General features: G+C 50.3%; 1 protein-coding gene and 1 pseudogene across 2 annotated transcripts in view; both read left to right on the top strand.

The window, feature by feature from the left end:
• Positions 1-22,195, top strand: part of LOC147684768 (kinesin-like protein KIF19) — a 1,367,439-nt gene that overhangs the window by 434,518 nt on the left and 910,726 nt on the right. For both annotated transcript variants that reach the window (XM_086940625.1, XM_086940626.1), the window contains exon 9: positions 15,656-15,808. In XM_086940625.1, coding sequence (XP_086796751.1) covers positions 15,656-15,808 — 153 coding nt within the window. The remainder of the gene's footprint in view (positions 1-15,655; positions 15,809-22,195) is intronic.
• Positions 19,942-21,079, top strand: LOC147684770 (18S ribosomal RNA; annotated as a pseudogene).

Below are 22,195 nucleotides of genomic sequence, written 5' to 3' on the forward strand. Positions count from 1 at the left end.
CCCGAGGCCCCAAAGCATCAAAACAACACTCAGACCCACTGTGAGTAAATAGCTGAGTTTTTCTACCAGAAGATAGAAACCATCAACTCTTCTCCCCCCCCCCCCCCCGGCACTTTGTCCACAGACTCCGTTAACGTAGGCTGCACGACAGCTCCCCCTTGTGTTCTTAATAGCTTTCCCCCATTAGAACTTATTAACCTGGAAAAACTCATGGGACAGGTTAAATCTGGATCACCTATCGAGCCAGCTCCTCCCAGTACTCTCACCCAGATAACCCATCTGATCTCGCCCACTATCCAAGATCTGCTCAACTCCTCCCTCCATACTGGTATTGTCCCACCTCCATGGAAAAGAGCAATGGTCAAAGCTTCATTAAAAAAGCCCAGTCTCGATCAATCTAACCCTGCTAACTATCGACCCATCTCCCTCCTACCATGGCTTACTAAACTTCTTGAGAAGCATGTTAACACCGTTCTCACTGACTTCCTGGAAGTCAATAACATACTAGACCTCTCTCAGACCGGCTTCAGGCCCCGTCATGGTACAGAGACTGCATTGATTGCGGTGACGGAGGAGGCAAGAAGGATCTTGGACGATGGCGGATCCACGGCCATCGTCCTACTCGACCTAAGTGCCGCCTTCGACACTGTCAATCATAATATCCTACTCCATTGTCTTGACAAAATAGGAGTGTCAGGCACGGCACTCAATTGGATGAGGTCTTTTCTCACAGACAGATCCTTCCAAGTCTTTGAGAGGGATTTCACCTCTACAAGTAAACCCCTCAATTGTGGAGTACCTCAGGGCTCCTCCCTGAGCCCTACCCTTTTTAATGTCTACCTACGCCCCCTAGCTGATGTCGTCCGCCCATTCGGTGTGAAGATCGTCACTTATGCGGACGACACGCAGCTAGTGGTAGCACTGGACCGCCCCTGAACTCTCATCATAGTTTACACACATGCCTGGAAGCCGTCGCTGCTTGGATGTCTGTCTCTTGCCTTGAACTCAATGGGGACAAAACAGAGATAATGCTCCTTGGAAATAACATCACGAAATCCATTGATCCTATCTGGCCCCTCTGTTTAGGAAGTCCCCCGCAACCCAAGGAGCAAATCAAGAGCCTAGGCATCTGGCTCGACCATACCCTAACCTTCAACTATCAAGCTACCAAGCTTGCTGCCACCTGCTTCGGGCTGATGAGACTACTCTGTAAAATTCTCCCTCTCCTTCCGTTCCATTCAAGACTGATTATGGTTCAAGGATTGACCCTCTCCCGTCTCGACTGTGGAAACGCCTTATATCTTGGGGCCCCACGATCCACACCTAACAGTCTCCAGGTTATCCAAAACTGCGCGGCAAGAATTCTCCTGGATATTCCTCGCCGAACCTCAGTCAGAGCCAGACTGAGGGACCTTCACTGGCTCCCGGTGAGATCCAGAATCGAATTTAAGAGCCTGTGTATCGCACACCGCTCCTACTGGGGAACAGGCCCCTCTATCAACTCCCCCCTGGTGAAAGCCTACCAGCCTTCTCGTTCACTCAGATCCGCGAGCTCCCATCTCACCTCAGTACCACGCATTTGGAAGGCCAGATGTGGAGGCCGCTCGCTCTCTTACAACCTAGCCAAGATTTGGAACTCCCTTCCCCTCCCTATCAGATCAGAACCTAACCTTCTCACTTTCCACAAACTTCTTAAAACCTGGCTCTTCAGCAAAACTTCGGCTTAAATTCTTCACTCAGCCTCTCCTATTCCAACCTCTCCGGCTCAACTCAATCTCTTCACAGCGCTGGGACGCCCCTGGGTAGCCAACGCGCTTTACAAATCCTCATTCCATTCCATTCAGATGCTCCGACTATCACTACCCCCTTTTGTACCGCTTTTGGCCGCCATAAGTGTGGCAGGGTATGCTCAGACGTGAGTCCCTTGCTCACTTTGCCACTGGATTCAAGCAAGCCGGGCTGAAGACGGCTGGAATGCCAGAAACCGGCCCTTGGAAGCTTGTTTCCGGTCCAGGGAAGACATGGCTTGGCAGTTCGGGCTGGACTGTTCCCATGAGGCACAGGGTCAGACTGATTTGCATATAGCCATGTCTGAACTGGGGTGGCAGAGTGGGCTAAAGAACGGTGATAGATTAAACCCAGATCTTTTGACTGGGTGTGAGTGTTTGATTGATTCAGATGCTCCGTCTATCGCCACCCCCTTTTGTACCGCTTTTGGCCGCCATAAGTGTGGCAGGGTATGCTCAGACGTGAGTCCCTTGCTCACTTTGCCACTGGATTCAAGCAAGCCGGGCTGAAGACGGCTGGAATGCCAGAAACCGGTCCTCGGATGCTTGTTTTTGGTCCAGAGAAGACATGGCTTGGCAGTTCGGGCTGGACTGTTCCCATGAGGCACAGGGTCAGACTGATTTGCATATAGCCATGTCTGAACTGGGGTGGCAGAGTGGGCTAAAGAATGGTGATGGATTAAACCCAGATCTTCTGATAGATACATCTGCCTTGTGGATTCCTCACCTTGTGAATATCCCCCTTGCGCCAGCAACGTTCGGAAAATTCTTTGTAGCACGCCGGCGTGGACGACGTCATAGGAGCGCGGCATTGCTCGCGACTCCGTCTGACGTCACCGACTCCTCATAAGGCCCACGTCGGCGTGATGACGTCAGTTCTCTTTTTTCCGCGTCGTTGACGCTAACGGTTTCTGGGATCTTCTGCGATACTTTGAGTATCTTGTTACTATTTTGTGTTACTGTTTCTCTTTTGAGTGTTTCTTCTTCGTCGAGGATGTCGTTGAGGAAGACGGGGTTCAAGCAGTATGGTACGTGTGCCCGAATGATGTCGATCACTGATTCACATGACGTTTGTCTGTGGTGTCTTGGGTCGGACCATGATGTTAAGAACTATCGTTCCTGCTTCAAGATGAACCCCAAGGCCTTACGAGAGCGGAAGGTGAAGCTTCTACTTGCAAAGGTGAAAGGAAGAGAAGCTGGAAGGTCTTCGAGGTCGGCGTCCAGGCGCTCGAAGTAGAGGCAAAAGTCGCGGTCGAAGTCGAGGTCGGCTTCGAGATCGAGGTCCAGAGCGAGGTCAAGATCCAGAGAGAGGTCGAGGTCTGGATCCAAGTCGGCATCGGGTCATGCTTCGAGCTCCTCGAGGAAGAAGCATAAGAGGAGTAAGCATCGCTCAAAACATCACTCTGGCAAGGAGTCTTCGGATTCGAAGAAGAAGTCTCGTAAACATCATAAAGACTTCGTGTCTCAATCTCCAATGCAATCTCGTGGAGGTTCCCCGGTTCAGGAGCAGGAACCGGATCTGGAGTCGCACCATTCTTCGGAGCATGAAGAAGAAGAGGTTCCTCGGGCTCCGAATCCGGAGGAGGAGCCTGAAAGTCAAGAGGGCCAGGGTGAACCTTTGCCGGAGCAGCCTCCTTCGGAGCTGCCGTTGGGTTCGTACCCTCCCTTTCCTGGTCCGGGGCAGGACCCCTCGCAATTCCTAAATGCCATGTTTGGTGTTTATGCGAGGGCAATGTACCCCACTGGTGCACCGGTTGGTCCTATGGGTCCATTGTCTTTTAATTTGGGCGTACCTCAGGCTTACGCTCCGGCCCCCTTTATGCCGTTCATGCCGACGCCTTGTGCTCCTTGGCTCGGTACGGCGCCGCCGAGGTCGTCGACTTCGCATGCGGCTTTGCCGGATCCGGAACGACCTTGTGATTCGGATCGTGGTGCCTCCTGTCCTCCAGCTACCTCGGCTCCTCGTTCGACGCCGGTTCCGGCTCTGCCGGAGTCTTTACCGGATCCGCCGACTTCGGTTCGCATGGAATGGTCGAGACGCAGAGCTCAGCGCCTCTTGGCGGAAAAGGAGTACGTAGATTCTGAAGTTGAGGAAGGAGAGCTTCTAGAACAAGGGGATGGTTTTGAGGACCTCCATAGCGCTAGTGGCCTGGAACTTTCTCCTGAGTGGGGTTTGCCATCTGTTTCGGATGCACCATCTAAGGACGGGGCACCCTATCATGTCGAGATTAGGAAGGCTGCGGATTTGCTCGGTCTGACTTTGCCTTCTGTTGAGTACAAGCCCAACATCCTCACGGAGGTTTTGCATTCGCCTTCTTCTATAATAGAGCCTACTCTTCCATTCACTGATGCTTTGACTGAGCCTATAAAGGAGGTCTGGAAGAGGCCTTTGACTGCTCCTGTGGTTTCCAGGTCGGTGGCAAGGCGTTACAGGGTGGCGCCTGGTGACCCTGAATTTCTTTCTTCTCATCCTTCTCCAGAGAGCCTGGTGGTGCAGGCTGCTTGTTCCAACAGGTCTGCAGGTTCATTTCCTCAGGTGCCGGCAGACAAGGACTCTAAAAAATTGGACCAGTCTGCGAAAAAGATTTTCTCCTCGAGTAGCATGGCTCTAAAATCTACTAATGCTACTTGACTGTTAGGGAGATATGTTCATGCATTGATAGACTCTGTGAAACAATTGTCATCTAAGCTTCCAGAGGATGATAGAAAGAACTTTAATGAAGTGGTCTCTGATACTCAGGCTGCAGCCCGTATGGTAATACAGAGTGGCATGGACACGGCAGACTCTGTTGCCAGAATTATGGGCTCTACTGTTGGAACCAGAAGGGCCGCATGGCTAAAATCTTCTGATTTTTCAACTGATGTACAATCTACCTTAATGGACTTGCCATTTGACGGGACAGGCCTCTTTGGTAAGAAAGCGGATGTGGCCTTGGAGAGGTTCAAGGACAGCCGGTTAACGGCGAGGTCTTTGGGCCTTCAGGCAAGGGGTTCTGCTACTAGGAAGTTTAGGGGATTTGGCAGATGCATTTTTCGTTCCTATAACCAAGGTCAGCAGCAGCAGCAGCAGCGACAGAACCGTTTGTATAAGACATACAGAGGGAAACAAAGGGGCCGTGTTCGTGGACGTCAGGCCTCCTCCTCCTCCAAACCCTCTAATAATCAACCCCCTCCCTCAACAGCAAAGCAGCCCTAGATCCGCCATTCTGGATCATGCGGGTCCGGTAGGCGGTCGGCTTACTCATTTTCTACGGTATTGGGAATCGGTTACATCAGATCTTTGGGTTCTCAATCTCGTAGAAAATGGGTATGCACTTCCTTTCCAGGAGTTCCCTCCCAATTACGCTCCTTGCCAAGGTTATTGTTCGGAGGACCACCTGCTTCTCCTGCAGGAAGAAGTCCTGGCTCTGTTCTGAAAAGGTGCGAAAGAGGTGGTCCCGGAGCAGGAGAGGGGTCAGGGGTGCTACTCCCGGTATTTCTTGATCCCCAAGAAGGATGGCAGGTTACGTCCAATCCTGGACCTCAGGATTTTGAATCTCTACCTCAAACAGGAGAAGTTCAAAATGCTCACACTTGCGCAGGTTCTTCAAGCGCTGTTGGAAGAAGACTGGATGGTGTTGATCGACTTGCAGGATGCGTATTTTCACATCCCAATCCTGAAGTCGCACAGAAAGTATTTCCGTTTTACTGTGGGATCGCAGCACTACCAGTTTGCGGTCCTCCCGTTTGTACTTACTACTGCGCCTCGAGTTTTCACCAAGGTGATGGCGGTGGTGGCTGCGCATCTCAGAAGGTCGGGGATTCCTGTGTTCCCCTATCTGGACGACTGGCTGATCAAGGCAGAGTCGCCCGAGAAGGTGCTTCATCACCTGCAAGAGACATCGCAGCTGTTGTACAGATTGGGTTTTTCGATAAACGTGCCCAAATCTCACCTGGTGCCCTCCCAGTGCAACCTGTTCATAAGTGCGGTACTGGACACTACTGTATGTCGTGCATTCCCTCCACCTCAAAGGATTCGCGACATTCAGGAAATGATTCCTTTATTCTACAATGGAGCGGTTGTTCCAGTCCTGAAGGTCCTTCGCCTGCTCGGTCTGATGGCTTCTTGCATTCTGTTGGTCAGCCATGCACGCTGGCACATGAGGGCACTCCAGTGGTGTCTCCGCAGGCAGTGGTATCAGCACAACGGAGATCTCAGGGAGTCAGTGAGGATCTCCAGAGAAACTGCAGCGGATCTGTCTTGGTGGAGCGTGGAAGGCAATCTGTCACAAGGAAAGCCTTTTCAGCTACCACCATCGGTGGCCACGGTGATAATGGATGCATCCACTCTAGGTTGGGGTGCTCATCTGGGGGATCTGGAGGTCAAGGGTCTTTGGTCTCCAGAGGAAAGGTTGCTTCACATCAACCTTCTAGAGTTGCGGGCGATACGTCTGGCGCTCAAGGCCTTCCTCCCCTCCCTTCGCGGTCAGTCGGTTCAGGTCCTTACGGACAACACGGCTGCGATGTGGTACATCAACAAGCAGGGAGGAGTAGGGTCGCAGTGTCTCTGCACAGAGGCTCTGCGTCTCTGGTCATGGGTACAGGACCATCAGATTTGTCTGATTGCAAATCATCTGGCCGGAGTACTGATCGTTTGTGCAGACGTTCTCAGTCGGCAGTTCTCTGCCGACCACGAGTGGAGGCTTCACCCGGAGGATGTTCATGACATCTTTCAGATGTGGGGATCTCCTGGGGTGGACCGGTTTGCCACTTGCGAGAATGCTCACTGCCCGTCATTCTGCAGTCTCCAGTATCCGATGCAAGGAGCATTGGGGGACGCGTTTCAGTTGAGTTGGGGAGATCAGCTCCTTTACGCATTTCCCCCATACCCTTGATTCCTCGTGTTCTGAGGAAGATTCGCCAGGACCGGGCCCAGGTCATATTGGTCACCCCGGATTGGCCAAGAAGGGTGTGGTACTCAGACCTTCTCCACCTCTCCTCTCACCCGCCGCTCCGTCTCCCTCTCAGGGAAGACCTTCTCTCTCAGATGGAGGGTCAAGTTCTACACCCCCACCTCCAGACATTACACCTTCATGCCTGGAGATTGAACGGGGCAACTTGAATTCCTTTTCTCTCCCTCAAGATGTGATGGATGTCATTCTTTCTGCCAGGCGTGACTCCACCAAGTCCATCTATTCGTATAGGTGGTCTAAGTTTGTCTCTTGGTGCAGGGAGAGGGATGTTGACCCTTTGAAGGCTCATTTGTCTGACATTTTGCAGTTTGCGCTTTCTCTGGCACGGCAAGGATTTGCTGTTGCTACGGTCAAGGGGTATCTTTCAGCCTTGTCGGCATTTCTCTGTTTGCCGGATCAGCCCTCTCTTTTTAAGTCTCCAGTAGTGTTAAGATTTTTGAAAAGACTCACTAATAAGTTTCCTCCTTCTCCGTTTGTTGTTCCTCATTAGGACTTGAATCTTGTGTTAACTTATTTTATGGGTTCTCCGTTTGAACCCTTGCACAAGTGTCCCATGAGGCTTCTTTCTTTTAAAACGGTCTTCTTGGTTGCAATTACCTCGGCAAGGAGGGTACGTGAGCTTCAGGCTCTTAGTTCCAAGCCCCCGTTCTTGTCCATTCATGCTGAAAGAATGGTTCTCAGGACCAGGGCTGCTTTTCTGCCTAAGGTGGTAACTCCCTTCCATCTAGGACAATCCCTTACCCTTCCTACCTTTTATCCTCCCCCACACCCTTCCAAGGAGGAGGAGAGGCTTCATCGCTTGGACCCGAAGAGAGCAGTTAGTTTCTATCTTGATAGGACTAAAGACTATCGTGTTGACGATCAGCTCTTCGTGGGTTTTGCTGGCTGCAAGAAGGGCAGAGCGGTGCACAAGCGCACACTTTCCAGGTGGATTATCCTGTGCATCAAGATTTGCTACTCTCTGGCGGGTAAGGACCCTCCTGAGGGTATTGGAGCTCATTCAACTAGAGCGAAGTCTGCAACATCTGCATTGTCTAGAGGTGTTCCTGTTGAGGACATTTGCAGGGCCGCGACATGGGCCTCCCTCCACACTTTTGCGAAGCACTACTGCTTGGATGCTGAGGTGAGGAGGGACGGCCACTTTGCGGGCTCTGTCCCCCAAGATTTCCTGGTATAGCAGAGTGGACACCCTCCTCCGGGAGTGGGGACTGCTGTGGGACTCTATTCACAAGGTGAGGAATCCACAAGGCAGATGTATCTATCAGAAGAACAAGTTACTTACCTTCGGTAACGCTTTTTCTGGTAGATACAGTATCTGCCTGTGGATTCCTCACATGCCCACCCGCCTCCCCGTTGTCCGCTCTGCTATACCTGGGTTTATGTACTTATGTATTTATGTAATTATATTTCTAGTATTTAATACTTTTGCTATGCACTTTTTGTGGGTTTTTGAATTGCGTGTACTGTGTACATTGTATATATGTTTATATTTGTTGGTCCGTCCGGGTGCCTCGAAGGCACGGAAAAAAGGGCGGAACTGACGTCATCACGCTGACGTGGGCCTTATGAGGAGTCGGTGATGTCAGACGGAGTCGCGCGCAATGCCGTGCTCCTATGACGTCGTCCACGTCGGCGTGCTACAAAGAATTTTCCGAACGTTGCTGGCGCAAGGGGGATATTCACAAGGTGAGGAATCCACAGGCAGATACTGTATCTATCAGAAAAAGCGTTACCGAAGGTAAGCAACTTGTTCTTTTGACTGGGTGTGAGTGTTTGATTGATTCAGATGCTCCGTCTATCACCACCCCCTTTTGTACCGCTTTAGGCCACCATAAGTGTGGCAGGGTATGCTCAGACATGAGTCCCTTGCTCACTTTGCCACTAGATTCAAGCAAGCCGGGCTGAAGACGGCTGGAATGCCAGAAACCGGTCCTCGGAAGCTTGTTTTCGGTCCAGGGAAGACCAGGCTTGGCAGTTCGGGCTGGACTGTTCCCATGAGGCACAGGGTCAGACTGATTTGCATATAGCCATGTCTGAACTGGGGTGGCAGAGTGGGCTAAAGAACGGTGATGGATTAAACCCAGATCTTTTGACTGGGTGTGAGTGTTTGATTGATTCATATGCTCCGTCTAGCCCCACCCCCTTTTGTACTGCTTTTGGCCGCCATACGTTTGTCAGAGTATGCTCAGACGTGAGTCCCTTGCTCACTTTGCCCCTGGATTCAAGCAAGCCGGGCTGAAGACGGCTGGAATGCCAGAAACCGGTCCTCGGAAGCTTGTTTCCGGTCCAGGGAGGACATGGCTTGGCAGTTCGGGCTGGACTGTTCCCATGAGGCACAGGGTCAGACTGATTTGCATATAGCCATGTCTGAACTGGGGTGGCAGAGTGGGCTAATGAACGGTGATGGATTAAACCCAGATCTTTTGACTGGGTGTGAGTGTTTGATTGATTCAGATGCTACCTCTATCACCACCCCCTTTTGTACCGCTTTTGGCCACCATAAGTGTGGCAGGGTATGCTCAGACGTGAGTCCCTTGCTCACTTTGCCACTGGATTCAAGCAAGCCGGGCTGAAGACTGCTGGAATGCCAGAAACCGGTCCTCGGAAGCTTGTTTCCGGTCCAGGGAAGACATGGCTCGGCAGTTCGGGCTGGACTGTTCCCATGAGGCACAGGGTCAGACTGATTTGCATATAGCCATGTCTGAACTGGGGTGGCAGAGTGGGCTAAAGAACGGTGATGGATTAAACCCAGATCTTTTGACTGGGTGTGAGTGTTTGATTGATTCAGATGCTCCGTCCATCACCACCACCTTTTGTATGTTTTTATCAAGCGTGATTCCCAGTGATTTGGTCGAGTCAACTAGGGTAGGTGTGCAGTTTAGAGCTGTGATCAGCTTGGTCTTTTCCTTCACATTTGTCGGGTTCTTCAGCGGTGATATTAATAGGAATTCTGTATTTTGTGCATTTAAATTTAGATGATTGCTGGTTAACCATTGTAATGTCATTTTTAAGGCCTCATTCATTGTCTTGATCTCTTCAAGAGACGATATCTTGATATAGATCTGAGTGTCATTGACGTACATGTGAAAGGGTATGTTTGTGTCTCGGAGGATTACTGTAAGGGGTTCGACAAAAAGATTGAATAGTGATGGAGATAATGTAGATCCTGGTGGGACTTCAATTGAGTTCGGACATGATGGGAATAGCGTCTGGTTGACCTGGAATCTTTGTGTTCTGTCCTGAAGGAATGATTTAAACCATTTCAGAACATTTCCAGAAAGTCCCATCCTGTCTTCAAGCCAGGCTAGCAATTTTTCATGATTTACTGTGTCGAATGCAGAGGACAGGTCAAGAAGAACCAGTAGACATGTTTGATTATGTTCTAGAGCCTGTAGCACATCATCTACTATATGTAAGAATTCTGTTTCCGTACTGTGGCCTGATCTGAATCCAGATTGGCAGTCGTCCAGCAGACTAAAATTATTGATGTGGTTGCTTAGCTGATTTTGCACACATTTTTTTGTTTGTTTGGCAAGTAATGGAATATTGGTTACTGGGCGAAAGTTATTTGGGTCTGCCGGGTCTGCTGTAGGTTTTTTGAGGATGGGTAGGACTTGACCTGTTTTTAGGCACTCTGGTAGGACCCCTTGAGATAGTGAGGCATTGATTATTTGTGTCCATATTGGGACAACGATATGGTTGAATCTTTTTAGGTATTTAGAGGGGAGGGGGTCATTGTAGTGATTATTTGGTTTGATATCCGAGAGAGTTTTGGCAATGGTATTCTGGTCATAAAGCTTGAAGGTCGACCATTTTGCTTTGTTTTTTGACCTATCAAGATCGTTTTTCATGGTAGCATCGTTCTTTGAAGGTAGTTGGCTAGTGAGGTTGTCGGCTGCCATCGTGAGATCTCTTTGAAGTGTGTTTGCTTTGTCTGTGAAGAATGTTGAGAATTCCCCGCAGCTCATTTTAGTTATGGTTGCTTCTTGGGTAGATTTGGTCAATGTATTGGATTGATGTTTTAACATTTCGAAACGTTTCCGTAGTCTGTTTTTGGTGTTATCTAATTCGGATCTAAAAAATTCCTTTTTGGAGTTGAGACCACGTTTGTTGTATTCATTTCTGATTTTTCTGAGAGTTTTTAGCTGGGGGGATGATGGGTGCTGTCTCCATTTTCTTTCTGCCAGCCTCAGCTTCCGTCTGTCTTCCTTCAGTGTCCTATGAAACCATGGATTTTTATCGTTCTCTGAGACTCTTTTCAGTTTTAACCCGTTCCCAGCGTCGAACGTTCAGCGCCCAGTGCTGAACGTTCGGAGAACGAATGCTGACCCGATGGCCAACGGTCGTGCGCAGCACTGGGGAGGTAGCGCTTGTGACGACCGTTGGCCGACGGCAGCAATTAAAGGGTTAATGGCAAGGTGGAGTTGACTACATTTGTCATTGATGTGGTGTAGTGATCAGTGAGTTCGTTGACGTTCATCACGTTGTCAGGTGGATTTAGATCCTTCTCACATCTTGCTACAAGTTGCTCAATATTAGGGTCTTTGTTGTCTCGTTCCCATTTCTTAATTTTGACAGGTTGCGTGGTCTTGTTCTTTTTTACGGTTGATATATTGAAGGTTATGGCATGGTGAACTGACCAATCGCACGGAACAATTGAGTGGATAGTAATATTCTTGACTCTCGAGAGTACCCAGTCTAAGGTTGCTCCTTTTGAGTGTATTGGCAGTGTGCAGGCTTGAGTCAGGTTTAGGTCTGTTAGAAAGTCTTTAAGTGCATTGACCTGTTTGTCATTTTTGTCGTCCCAGTGTAAATTAAAGTCGCCTAGAAATATGTCATTAGTGTGACTGTTAGAGTTAGCCGTGATGATTTCCATTAGCTGGTCTATGAAAGGGGCATTATTGCCTGGTGGGTGATATAGCGCATGTAAATTGCACCTTTGATTTTCTGCAGTTCTTATACCAAGACCGGGGTATTCACAGAATTCAAGATGTAGGATTTTATTTGGCTGACCTCGATATCAGTTTGGTGTATGCAGGCTATACTACCTCCTGTCTTTTTTTGTCTGTCTAATCTCATAATATTGTAATGAGGAGGCACCAGAAGATCCATGACCGGGCAGGAGGATTCCGTGAGCCATGTTTCAGTTAAGATTGTCACATCAACTACCTTAATAATGATGAGGGCCGCAATGTCTGTGGCATGTTTTGCTGCTGACCGACAGTTGAGCAGTAGGTATAACAGCGGTTTCCCTAAGCTACTAGAGTTCATCTCTTTAGTATTGGTGATTAGCTTGACTTGTTTTAGGTTGTTAAGGTTGGGTTTTCTGTTTTTAGGCTCAGACGTTCTGTTTGCATTGATTGAGACTGGTCTAATTTCCTCACCTCTGCTGATGTCTGTAGGCTCATATGACCCTAGAATGATTTGGGTTTCATCCTCTGATATAGAGGATAGCCATAGACCCACTCAAACTGGCACTTAGTCACCCATATACCCACTTACACACCCAGTGACTCACCCTAAGAGTCACTCACACAGCCATTCAGCCACCCATACAGCCACTCACACAGGTACTAATCTAACCATACATCTACTCACACACCCACTCACTCACCCACGTATTCACCCATACAGGATATAGCCAGTCACACAACCACTCATATGACATATTATAGAAATAGTATCATTCATTAGTAGTATAGAAAGAATAGTAGTTTGACTTATTGAAGGAAGGTAGGATCCTTCTGCATGGTTACCCCCACTTTTTGCCTGATGCTGTGGTGTTTTCTGACTAGTCTGACTGGGATCCTTCTAACCAGTACTTAGGTACATCCCACATTGGGCACTGGTGTACCCTTCTCAGTCCCTAGTATAGGGTACTAAGGTACCCAAGGCATAGGTACACCAGGGGTCCCCCATGGGCTGAAGCATGTATTATTCTTCCCATGGGAGACCCCTCAAACTGTAACTACAGGCCTGCCATTGCAGCCTGTGTAAGATCGTGCTAACACCACTTACGAAGATGTAGGTTTCCATATATCTAAGTCACTGCCCTTAAAACCTATAAGTCACCCCTAAAGTAGTAGGTCTTTCAATCCTGAAGGCAAGGTGCTCGGTTCTAAGTGTGAGGTGCCCCTGCATAAGCAGGACATACATACAGCCGTCTGAGTCCATTCTCCCGGGTTGTAAGTGAATCACCCATTAAGATATATACAGTGGCCATGCATCATTACACGATGGCTAACTCTAGATTGCTGTAAAGAACCCTGTCATGTTTGGTATCAAACATGTTGGAATCATACCCCCAAACCGTAAACGGTGTGGGACGTTTGATTCCATGCTCCTTAAAGCTCCCTTGGAAGACCCTTGGTGCTCCCTTTACTAGTTTTCCAGAACCGGACAGCAAGCTAGGGTTGCTGTCGGCCGGAGACACATTTCTGCCATCCTGCTGCTGAAGAGGTGAATCTTAGACCCTAATCTAATTAGCCCAAACAATAAAAGTGACAATCACTATATAAATTTGCAGTGATTTTTTTGATTCAAATAAGCAAAAAAAATTATTTTGTAATGTTTAACAAATAAACAAAAAAGAAGAGAGCACGGAAACGGGTATATATAAAAAATATTTCTTTATAGTTATATATTCAAAGGGGGTAATAAAGTGTATATAAACAATGTAAGAAGAAGGGAAACAATAAACAACAATGACACCTTCACTGTAACATTATATGACGCCTTTCTTTCTTTGTTAAAATTAAGTACACACAAATGATGAAAGAAGAAGCGTAGGTCGACGTTTCGGTCTCTACTGTTTCTATACAGAGACCATCTTCAGGACTAAACAAATATACAGGAGGTTCACCCCTATAACAGTAAAACGAAAACAGAATTACTGTTCAGTTCTTAATAAATTGATCTAATAAAAACCAGATAAACTGTGCAAAGCAAACTAAAATCATATCACAAATAAATGTGGGGGGCATCAGTGTGGGTTCAATGTGCTGAGGCATTTGCTACCAAACTTCCCAGTTTTTAGTAAAGCCATTATGGAGCTGTAGAGTTCTTAATGACCAACTTCCAGACCATATACTCTTTATGACTTTCCTACACTTATAATGTCTAAAAAAGGACTCAGACATTTTAAGGGCACAGGGATCATACCACTGTACTCTCACCGAGGGCTATTGCACCCTGCTAGAGGGTTGGGTTACTTAGGCCTCAGGCATTGGGCACGGCAAACAGGGATGTGGGCCATGTCGACTCTTTACTTTTCCTTGCAGCAAAACATGCAGCCTGCAAGGGCAGTGTGTGGTTGTTAAGGTCCAGGGCCTCTAAGGGGGCACAATTAGTGCTGCAGCCCTTAGAGGCCTTCTCTGGTTACAGTGCCCTTGATACCCATGGTACCCTTTACAAGGGGCTTACCTGTGGCCACCAGTGGCGACTCGCCGAGGGAGTGCTGCGGGGCAGGGGAGGGGCTGGATGGGGATAGTAAACTTCGGCATATGGAGGGAACGGAGGTAAGTAAGTAAATAAATAAATAAAGCAATTTACGTTGCGTGTGCTGCAGCGCCGCGTTGGCGTTGAATTGCGCGCAATGTAAATTGTCTTATTTATTTATTTACCTACCTCCGTTCCGCTGTATGCCAGAGTTTATTACCCCCACCCTGCCCCTCCTCCGCCCCGCCCCACTGCAAATCGCAACTGGTGGCCACAGATGTGCCAAATGTGGGTACAAATATACAATTGTGGGAAAGAACACAGGCCCTGGAAACCTGATTGGCAGGGACGTGGGGCACATCAAGTCAGGTTGCATCAGAGGTTACGCAAAAAGTGGGGGGTAACCATTCAAAAAGGGGCACTTTCCTACAATTGGCTACTATTAAAAACAAGAGTTTGTCTACAGCTGCCTGTCTGCTTTTATTTTAGACTGTTAACTCAGGTTCTAATGATCTGCAAAGAAAGTGCCTCGGTAACATGCCTTGGTAAGTACACATTTGTACCCCAATCATCAGGTGTTCTCCTTTTTTACCAAGGTGACCAGGAAACAGAGTGTATGCCAGTTGTTCAGTTGTGGATGAGGTGATATATGCCCTCTCAATCATGTTTTCTTTGCAGTAGTACTTTAGAATTGCAGTTTGTGAAAAACATGTTTTAGTACTACTGCAGTACCATAAATATACTACAAGATGCTGTTTGTGAATAGCCCCAATGTTCTTCAGTTTGATGGAGACATGAGCTACACTTTTGGAGTAAATTTATAAAAAGTAGTAAACTTACTCAAAACTGTAAATTACCTTTGTGAATCAAGTCCATATGGTGACTGGTTTACAAAAAAAATAGTAAATATGCACCCATAGAAGTACTCCTTGAATGGGTGCAAATGTACAACGTTTTGAAATGAACAAACTTTGGCAGAAGTAGACTTGGAAAGATCCACCAGCCTCAGGTTTCGAGGCATACTATTGGCGATCAAACACCCAAAAGGTGATGGGACAAATACTTGCAAAAAGTCTAACCAGTGGCAATCACTCGGGGTAGCATTCCAACCCATCGCTTTTCACCTACAGTGCCACAATAAACAAAGGCCATCCTAATGCAAATCAGTACTGAACCTGCTCCTCGTGAAAGTAGTCCATCCCAATTCTTTGTCATCTCATTCATTCACCTTGCGGCCCCGCGCCTATTTACTTAGGAAATTTGAGATTCAACCTCCTCAAATCTCACTGCCCCTGATTCTTAATATAGCCTTAGATGAGGAACTGGGGTTCATAGGTCTGTCTTATTCAAGGTTTGTGTGTCACAAGACTGTACAGTGCTCTTTAAAAAGCACAGCATTCTTTTGAGATGCTAAATCAACGAATGCCCAAAGATCTGTTGCTAACTTTGTTCTCCTCTCTTCTTTTATCTCACGAACAGACTCAGAACAAAGGTAAAAGACTGAAGGAAGGAGCTCACATCAACCGCTCTCTGCTGGCTCTGGGGAATTGTATCACTGCCCTAAGCGAGAAGGGGGGAATTCGAGCCCATTTTGTCAACTTTAGAGACAGTAAACTGACGCGACTACTGAAGGTATATTAGAGCCTTAAACTGAGTGTGATGAGATCTAGTGGCCTTTAATAAAACTGCTTCTTTGGCTGATTTTTATTTACCAGCCTGTCCTTATCACGTTTTTCCAGAGCCATAGTTGTATAATTGAGGTTGTGATTAACTATTTCTTTCAACACAAAGTACCTCAAACCTCATAAACATTTTTGCCTGCACCATAAATACAACTAAACATCAATACAAAAGAGCCAAATAATTCACACATCACCCTTCTCCTCAAGAAACCTATTGCTCTTCCTCATAAGCCAACCCATTTTAAGCAATCCTTTCCATGCCACAATTGGAGATTACATGTCACTGAAAAACGATGTGTGCCTTGAAAAGAACATTATTTACAGGCATTAAACAATCAAGCTAGCCTGCCGTCTATTGACATGAATCACCACTCAACGTTTGTCAGGGGAGAGGTGTGGCGCAGCGGCCAGGGTGGCTGACTCCGGAACACGTGGCTCACGGTTTGATCTCCGGTTCGGGCAGCAGCTCATCCCAGCACCATGTGACTCTGGGCAATAGCTCACCTAATCTTCCTGATGGCCCCCAGCGCCTTGAGACCCTTAGGGGTGATTAGTTTGAGCTTTACAAATGCCAGTTTATTAATATTTTGTCATGGTACTAGGCAAGTCGTGCTAGAGAAATGGCAGGTAGCAGCTCAATGCAGTATCTTCGTTGATAGTCAAACTCTAAAATAATCCTACAGTGTGCAGGATGCCAAAGCACTTTTTACATTACATAATACTTTTATTAATTTCCATTTAAAAATGCTGTTTAGGTATCGTTTAACCCTTTCTGTGCCAAGGACGTAACAGTTACATCCTATGTCATAGTGGCCGTGTGTGGTGGACCTAACCGTTACTCACTCTGTGCAGGTCCAGGAAATCCCTCTGCTGTATACAGCAGTTGGATTTCATTGTTTTTCCCAGCCTCAGGAGCAGGGGAAGTGCTAGCCCTGCCATTTGAATTGGGAGACCTAGGGGAATACTGGGTGGAAGGAAGTTTGTGGCTCGCTGCAGATTCCAGAATCTCCCATCACAGAAATGTGAGGAAAATGTGTTTTTCATAGTCAATGTTTAAGGTTTGCAAGGCATTCTTGGAAATATAACATGGTGAGAGCTACACAACTCAACCCACCCTGGATAACCTCCTGTTGGCTAGGTTTCTCTGGGTGCTGGCTCGGGTAGGGTCCAAAATCTAAGGGAACAATAATGTTAGAACAAGTGTTATTATCATTTTTCTGGACCCAGGGAGCCTTCACCTGCGTGGCCGGATCTTGGAGCTCCGACCGGGCCAAAGGGCACCTGGGCTCCGTTCTAAGGCCTGCTGCACCGCCAAGGGCCCAGGACGGGGTTACATCAGGCCCGGGGAGCCTTACCCCATGTCACCTTCATAATAAGGTGGCTGTGGGCCCCGGTTCGGAGCTCAGACAGGGCTTTCCTCGGAGTCTTGTACCCGAGGCCCAGCTGCGGCTCCGAGTATGTGGGCCGCAGGGACTTCTGAGCCTGTCCATTTGGTCGCACGCCATGCTTTCCACTAGGGTTGGCCAGGGGTGACCAGATGGCCAGGCCGACCTGGAATTCCAGATCAGGGCTCATTTGCTTCCTTGAGCCCAGCCACGGCTCCAGGAGACCGGGTGCATGTGTGCATTTGGTCCCCTCTGTCACTCGGTGCACACGTATTACACGAAAGGAGGGTAGCCTTTCTCTGGATTACTAGGGACAGGGTATCCAGGACCCACTTGTGGTCTGGGAGTTGTCAGTCAGTGACCAGATGGCTCAAGACCAGTTCCCCGGCAAGCCCTGATGTGTGGAGCCCCTATCCTGATAACCGTCTTCAGGCCGGCCATGAGACAGAGTGCCCAGGATGGGGTCCCGCGTGCCCAGGAAGGCCTCCGCTGTGCGGCCAGGTCCAGGATCTTTGAATGGAGCCCACCAGGCCCTAGGATGGCCCCCCCTCCCATCCTGGGCTCCGTCCTGTGGCCCACTGTGTGACACAGTGTCCTGGAGGGGTCCTAGAGGCCTTCCCTGTACTAGCCCAGGAGCTCTGACTGGGCCCGGGGCCCCACCAGGCACCAGGGTGGGCACTCCCACCCTGGGCTACATCCCCCGGCCTGCCTCACAGGCAAGATCCTGGGTCGGCTCCGTCCCCCGGTCTGCCTCACTAGCAAGGTCCTGGGTTGGCTCCGTCCCCCAGCCTGCCTCATGGGCAAAGTCCTGGGTCGGGGGTCCACCAGGCCCGGAGAGGCCTCACCCACTTCACCTGCATGTTAAGGTGACCGGGTATTGCAGACCCTCATTTGGTCCCGCGGTTCTCAGCCATGTGCTACCAGGGCCTGAGGCGCTGGGGCCCCCATGGGCTTGGGTCGACCCTGGCCTCCCAGACCTGCCTGATGGGCCTTTCCACTGAGCCTGCCTTCCCGGAGATCAGGCAGGCAGGGACATAAAGCTGCCATCCCATCTGCCCTGGAAGTCCCAATAAGGGATCATTGGATGCCTTAAGCTCAGGCAGGGCCCTAGGAGGTTGGGTGTGTTTTTTCCGTGGTCCCCTCTGTCCCTTCGTGCGCATGGATTATGAGAAAGGTGGGTAGCCTTCCTCCAGATTACTAGAGATAGGGTACTCCAGATCCCCTTGGGGTCTGGCAGTTTTCAGCCTGTGACCAACTGGCCCAAGTCCGGCCCACCTCCATCCTGGGAACTGTCCTCAGGCCCCCTGCATGTCAGGGCACTCGGGACAGGGTTCTGTGAGCCTGGGGAGGCTTTTCCTGCTTGGCAGAGTCCAGGACATCCAACTGGGGGCCCAGCTAGCCACGGGTGAGTACTTCCTATCTGCCTTCTGATCACCATTTGGCAAATCACCCAGCACAGGGTCCCACAGGCCCAGGGAGGCCTTCCCTGTGTGTCCGGGCCCAGAAGCTACGACCAGGCCCCAGGACCCCGCTGGGCACCAAGATGGGCGCTCCCATCCTGGGCTCCGTCTCCCGGCCTGACCCATGGCCAAGGTCCCGGGTCAGGGGTCCACCAGGCCCAGGGAGGTCTCCCCCGCTTTGCCAGCATGTTAAGGTGCCTTTTGGCCTGGCAGGAAGCCCGTTGGGGCAACCTTGCAGCCCCATGCCTGAGGGCTGGTGGGGCTCCGGGTCCCTGGGCCACAGATCCCCTGAGCCACAGAGCCCCATCCCCTCCATTGGAGGCAAAGCTTTCTAATGGTGCTACCAGATGGCCGAGCCGCCCTAGAAGTCCCGATGAGGGATCATTTGCCACCCGATGCCAGACAGGGCTCCAGGAGGCTGGGCATGTTCGCACCTTAGGCACCCTCTGTCACTCAATGCACATGGATTACAAGAAAGGGGGGGTTTCCCTCTGGATTACTAGGGAGACAGTGTCTCGGACCCCCATGAGGTCTGGCCATTCTGAGGTATTCAAAGCCAGGGCCTGGGCCCTGCCCACAGTGAACCCCAGGGGCCTGGGTCCACACCTGCCTCTCAGCCCTTTCGGATGGGCCTTTCCTCAGAGCCTGTCTTGCCTGGGAGCAGGCAAGGATGTGAAGCTGGCATCCCTGTGCAGGGTGGCCTGCCATGGGAGGGCTCAGCCAGCTCTTGATACTCTGATCGATTGGGCACACTTAGTCTTTTTACGGATGGACTGCTTGGCCAGCCTTAGCTGTTGTTTCAAGCAAGAGCCTCCACCATGCCAGGGACTGTCTGACTAGAGGGGCTGCAACTTTAGCGGAGGCCCTTCCCCTACCCAGCAGAGTGAAGGCCAAGCAGCCATGGCAGCTTCCGCTTCTCCCAGTGAGCTGACCAGAGTGGAAGGGGTCGGTGGTGCCAGGTCTTGGGCAGGCCGTCTAGTGGTCGGGTTCCCCATGTGCCACACTGTCACCCTCCTCCACCCAGCGCATTTCCACAGCAGCTCGGAACGACTGCTCCGTGGGGTGTCACTGAACCCTGTCTTGCTGAGGCTGTGCCTCGGCCAGCCTCTCCCTTCCACAAAGACGGCTGGGGCTGTTGGTGCCCCTGGGTGGGCTTCCCCAGCATGCTCCTGAGGGGTGCTCGGGTCGGTTGGGAGACTGGCACATGTCTCCCAGCAATCCAGTATAACAGGTGCGGCTACCTGGTTGATCCTGCCAGTAGCATATCCCTGTACCAAAGATTTAGCCATGCACGTGTAAGTACAGACAGCCGGTACAGTGATCTGGGGTCTGAAACGTTTACTTTGAAAAAATTGGAGTGTTCACAGCAGGCCTGCCACCTAAATAGTTCATCTAGGAATAATAATCTAGGACTCTGGTTCTATTATGTTGTTTTTCAGAACTGGGGCCATGATTAAGAGGGACGGCCGGGGGCATTCGAATTGTGCTGCTAGAAGTGAAATTCTTGGACCGACGCAAGACGAACCAAAGCAAAAGCATTTGCCAAGAATGTTTTCATTAATCAAGAATGAAAGTTGGAGGTTTAAAGACGATCAGATACTGTCGTAGTTTTGATCATAAACGATGCCGAATAGCGATCTGGCGGCGTTATTCCCATGACCCACGAGCGGCTTCCGGGAAATCAAAGTCTTTGGGTTCCGGGGGAGAGTATGGTTGCAAAGGTGAAACTTAAAGGAATTGACGGAAGGGCACCACCAGGAGTAAAGCATGTGGCTTAATTTGGCTCAACACCTGAAATCTCACCCTGCCCAGACACGGAAAGGATTGACAGATTGATAGCTTTTTCATGATTAGTTGGATGGTGGAGCGTTGACTTGTTAATTCCAATAAAAAATGAGACTCCTCCATGCTAATTAGTTACATGGCCGCCAACGGTCTGCGTCCAACTTCTTAGAGGGACAAGTGGCGTTCAGCCACACGAGATTGAGCAATAACAGGTCTCTCATGTCATTAGATGTCCGGGGCTGCATGTGCGCTACACTGAACGGATCAGTGTGTGTCTACCCTTCGCTGACAGGTCCAGATGACCCTCTGAACCCTTCTTTGTGATAAGGATTGGGGATTGCAATTATTTCCCATGAACAGGGGTTTCCCAGTAAGTGCGGGTCACAAGCAGGCGTTGATTAAGTCCCTGCCCTTTGTACACGCCCCCTGTTGCTAGTACCGATTGGATGGTTTAGTGAGTTCCTCAGATGGGACCCGCCGGGGTCGGCAACGGCCTTGGCGGAGCGCAGAGTAGAGGATCAAACTTGACAATCTAGAGGAAGTAAAAGTCGTAACAAGGTTTCCTTAGGTATACATGCGGAAAGATCATTAACAGTGGAGCGGCACGAGTAGCAGACGGTGCCAGCCTGAAACCCTTGGATGCCTCCCAGATGGAACATGCACACTGTCGGCACAGGGCCTGGCCCTGCCCTCGCGCGCCTTGCAGGTGGAGCAGTGCGTACTAGGTGTGGGATGGGCTCTTCCACTGGGGAGGTACCGACTGAACATGTGAGACTCTGGGGAAACGGGGGAAGCCCCCTGCCCCTCTGGGAGGGGCACAGCAGTAGGCTCTCCCGAGATGGAAATCATGGTCACCCAGCACGGCCCTGTGGTGGGGAAACTGAATGGCAGTAGCTCCGCGGGCTGGGACCACCCCTGAAGGCCCTACCATTCCAAACCCTCCCATCCCTGATCGCAGCCTGACCGGGCTGCGGGTGACAGAGGAGTGGCCCTTCTCGAGCGGCAGGGCAGCCTGGAAGAGAAGGAGCCGGCGCCTGTGATGGGACTACGGTCGCTCTCGTGGGAGGTGTGCATGATGGGAAGCCACCTGGCTCTTCCCTTCTGGCACCTCTGACCAGGCAGGGAGTGGGCTACCTACCAGCCCGCCAGAATGGCTTGGGGCTTCTGCCCAAGCCAGGTACCCCTGATGCCACAGAGGTCAATCCCAGTGGCGAGCGGCTGATGTGCCGGTGGGGTGACCCTCCCTAGTTGCCAGGTACCCTGTTTGTCCTGTTCCCGTGTGGCTGGGCGGAGGGTTTGAAAACATGTGCGGTCTCTCCTGGTCCTCCGGGAGGGACCAGCTGTGGTGGGGTGGCTGCTCCTGTCACTTAGGGAGCCCCCCTTGCTGGGCCGAGCACCTGGTAACGCTTTTCCAATTGGGAGGCTTACTCCCAGAGGGGAAGCCTTGAATGGAGCGCAGACGGAAGGGGACAGCCAGCCTCCATCACCCTTAGTGCACTGCATCATCGTGGGGTACCCAGTGCTAAATAATTCATAGCTGACCTAATTCTGGGTCAGGGTTTTGTACGTTGAGACAAGCTTTTGCCTCTGTCCGTGGGTGCCTGCAGTATCCCCTCCTCCACACCTGGGGTTGGGTCCCTCTGCTGCCAGGCTGACAGTAGGGATGCGCAGGGGGGAAATGTGGGCATGTGGGAGGTTGTCTTCACC

The sequence above is a fragment of the Lissotriton vulgaris genome, chromosome 10 (genome assembly GCF_964263255.1).
Source record: "Lissotriton vulgaris chromosome 10, aLisVul1.2, whole genome shotgun sequence".
NCBI classification, from domain to species: domain Eukaryota; kingdom Metazoa; phylum Chordata; class Amphibia; order Caudata; family Salamandridae; genus Lissotriton; species Lissotriton vulgaris.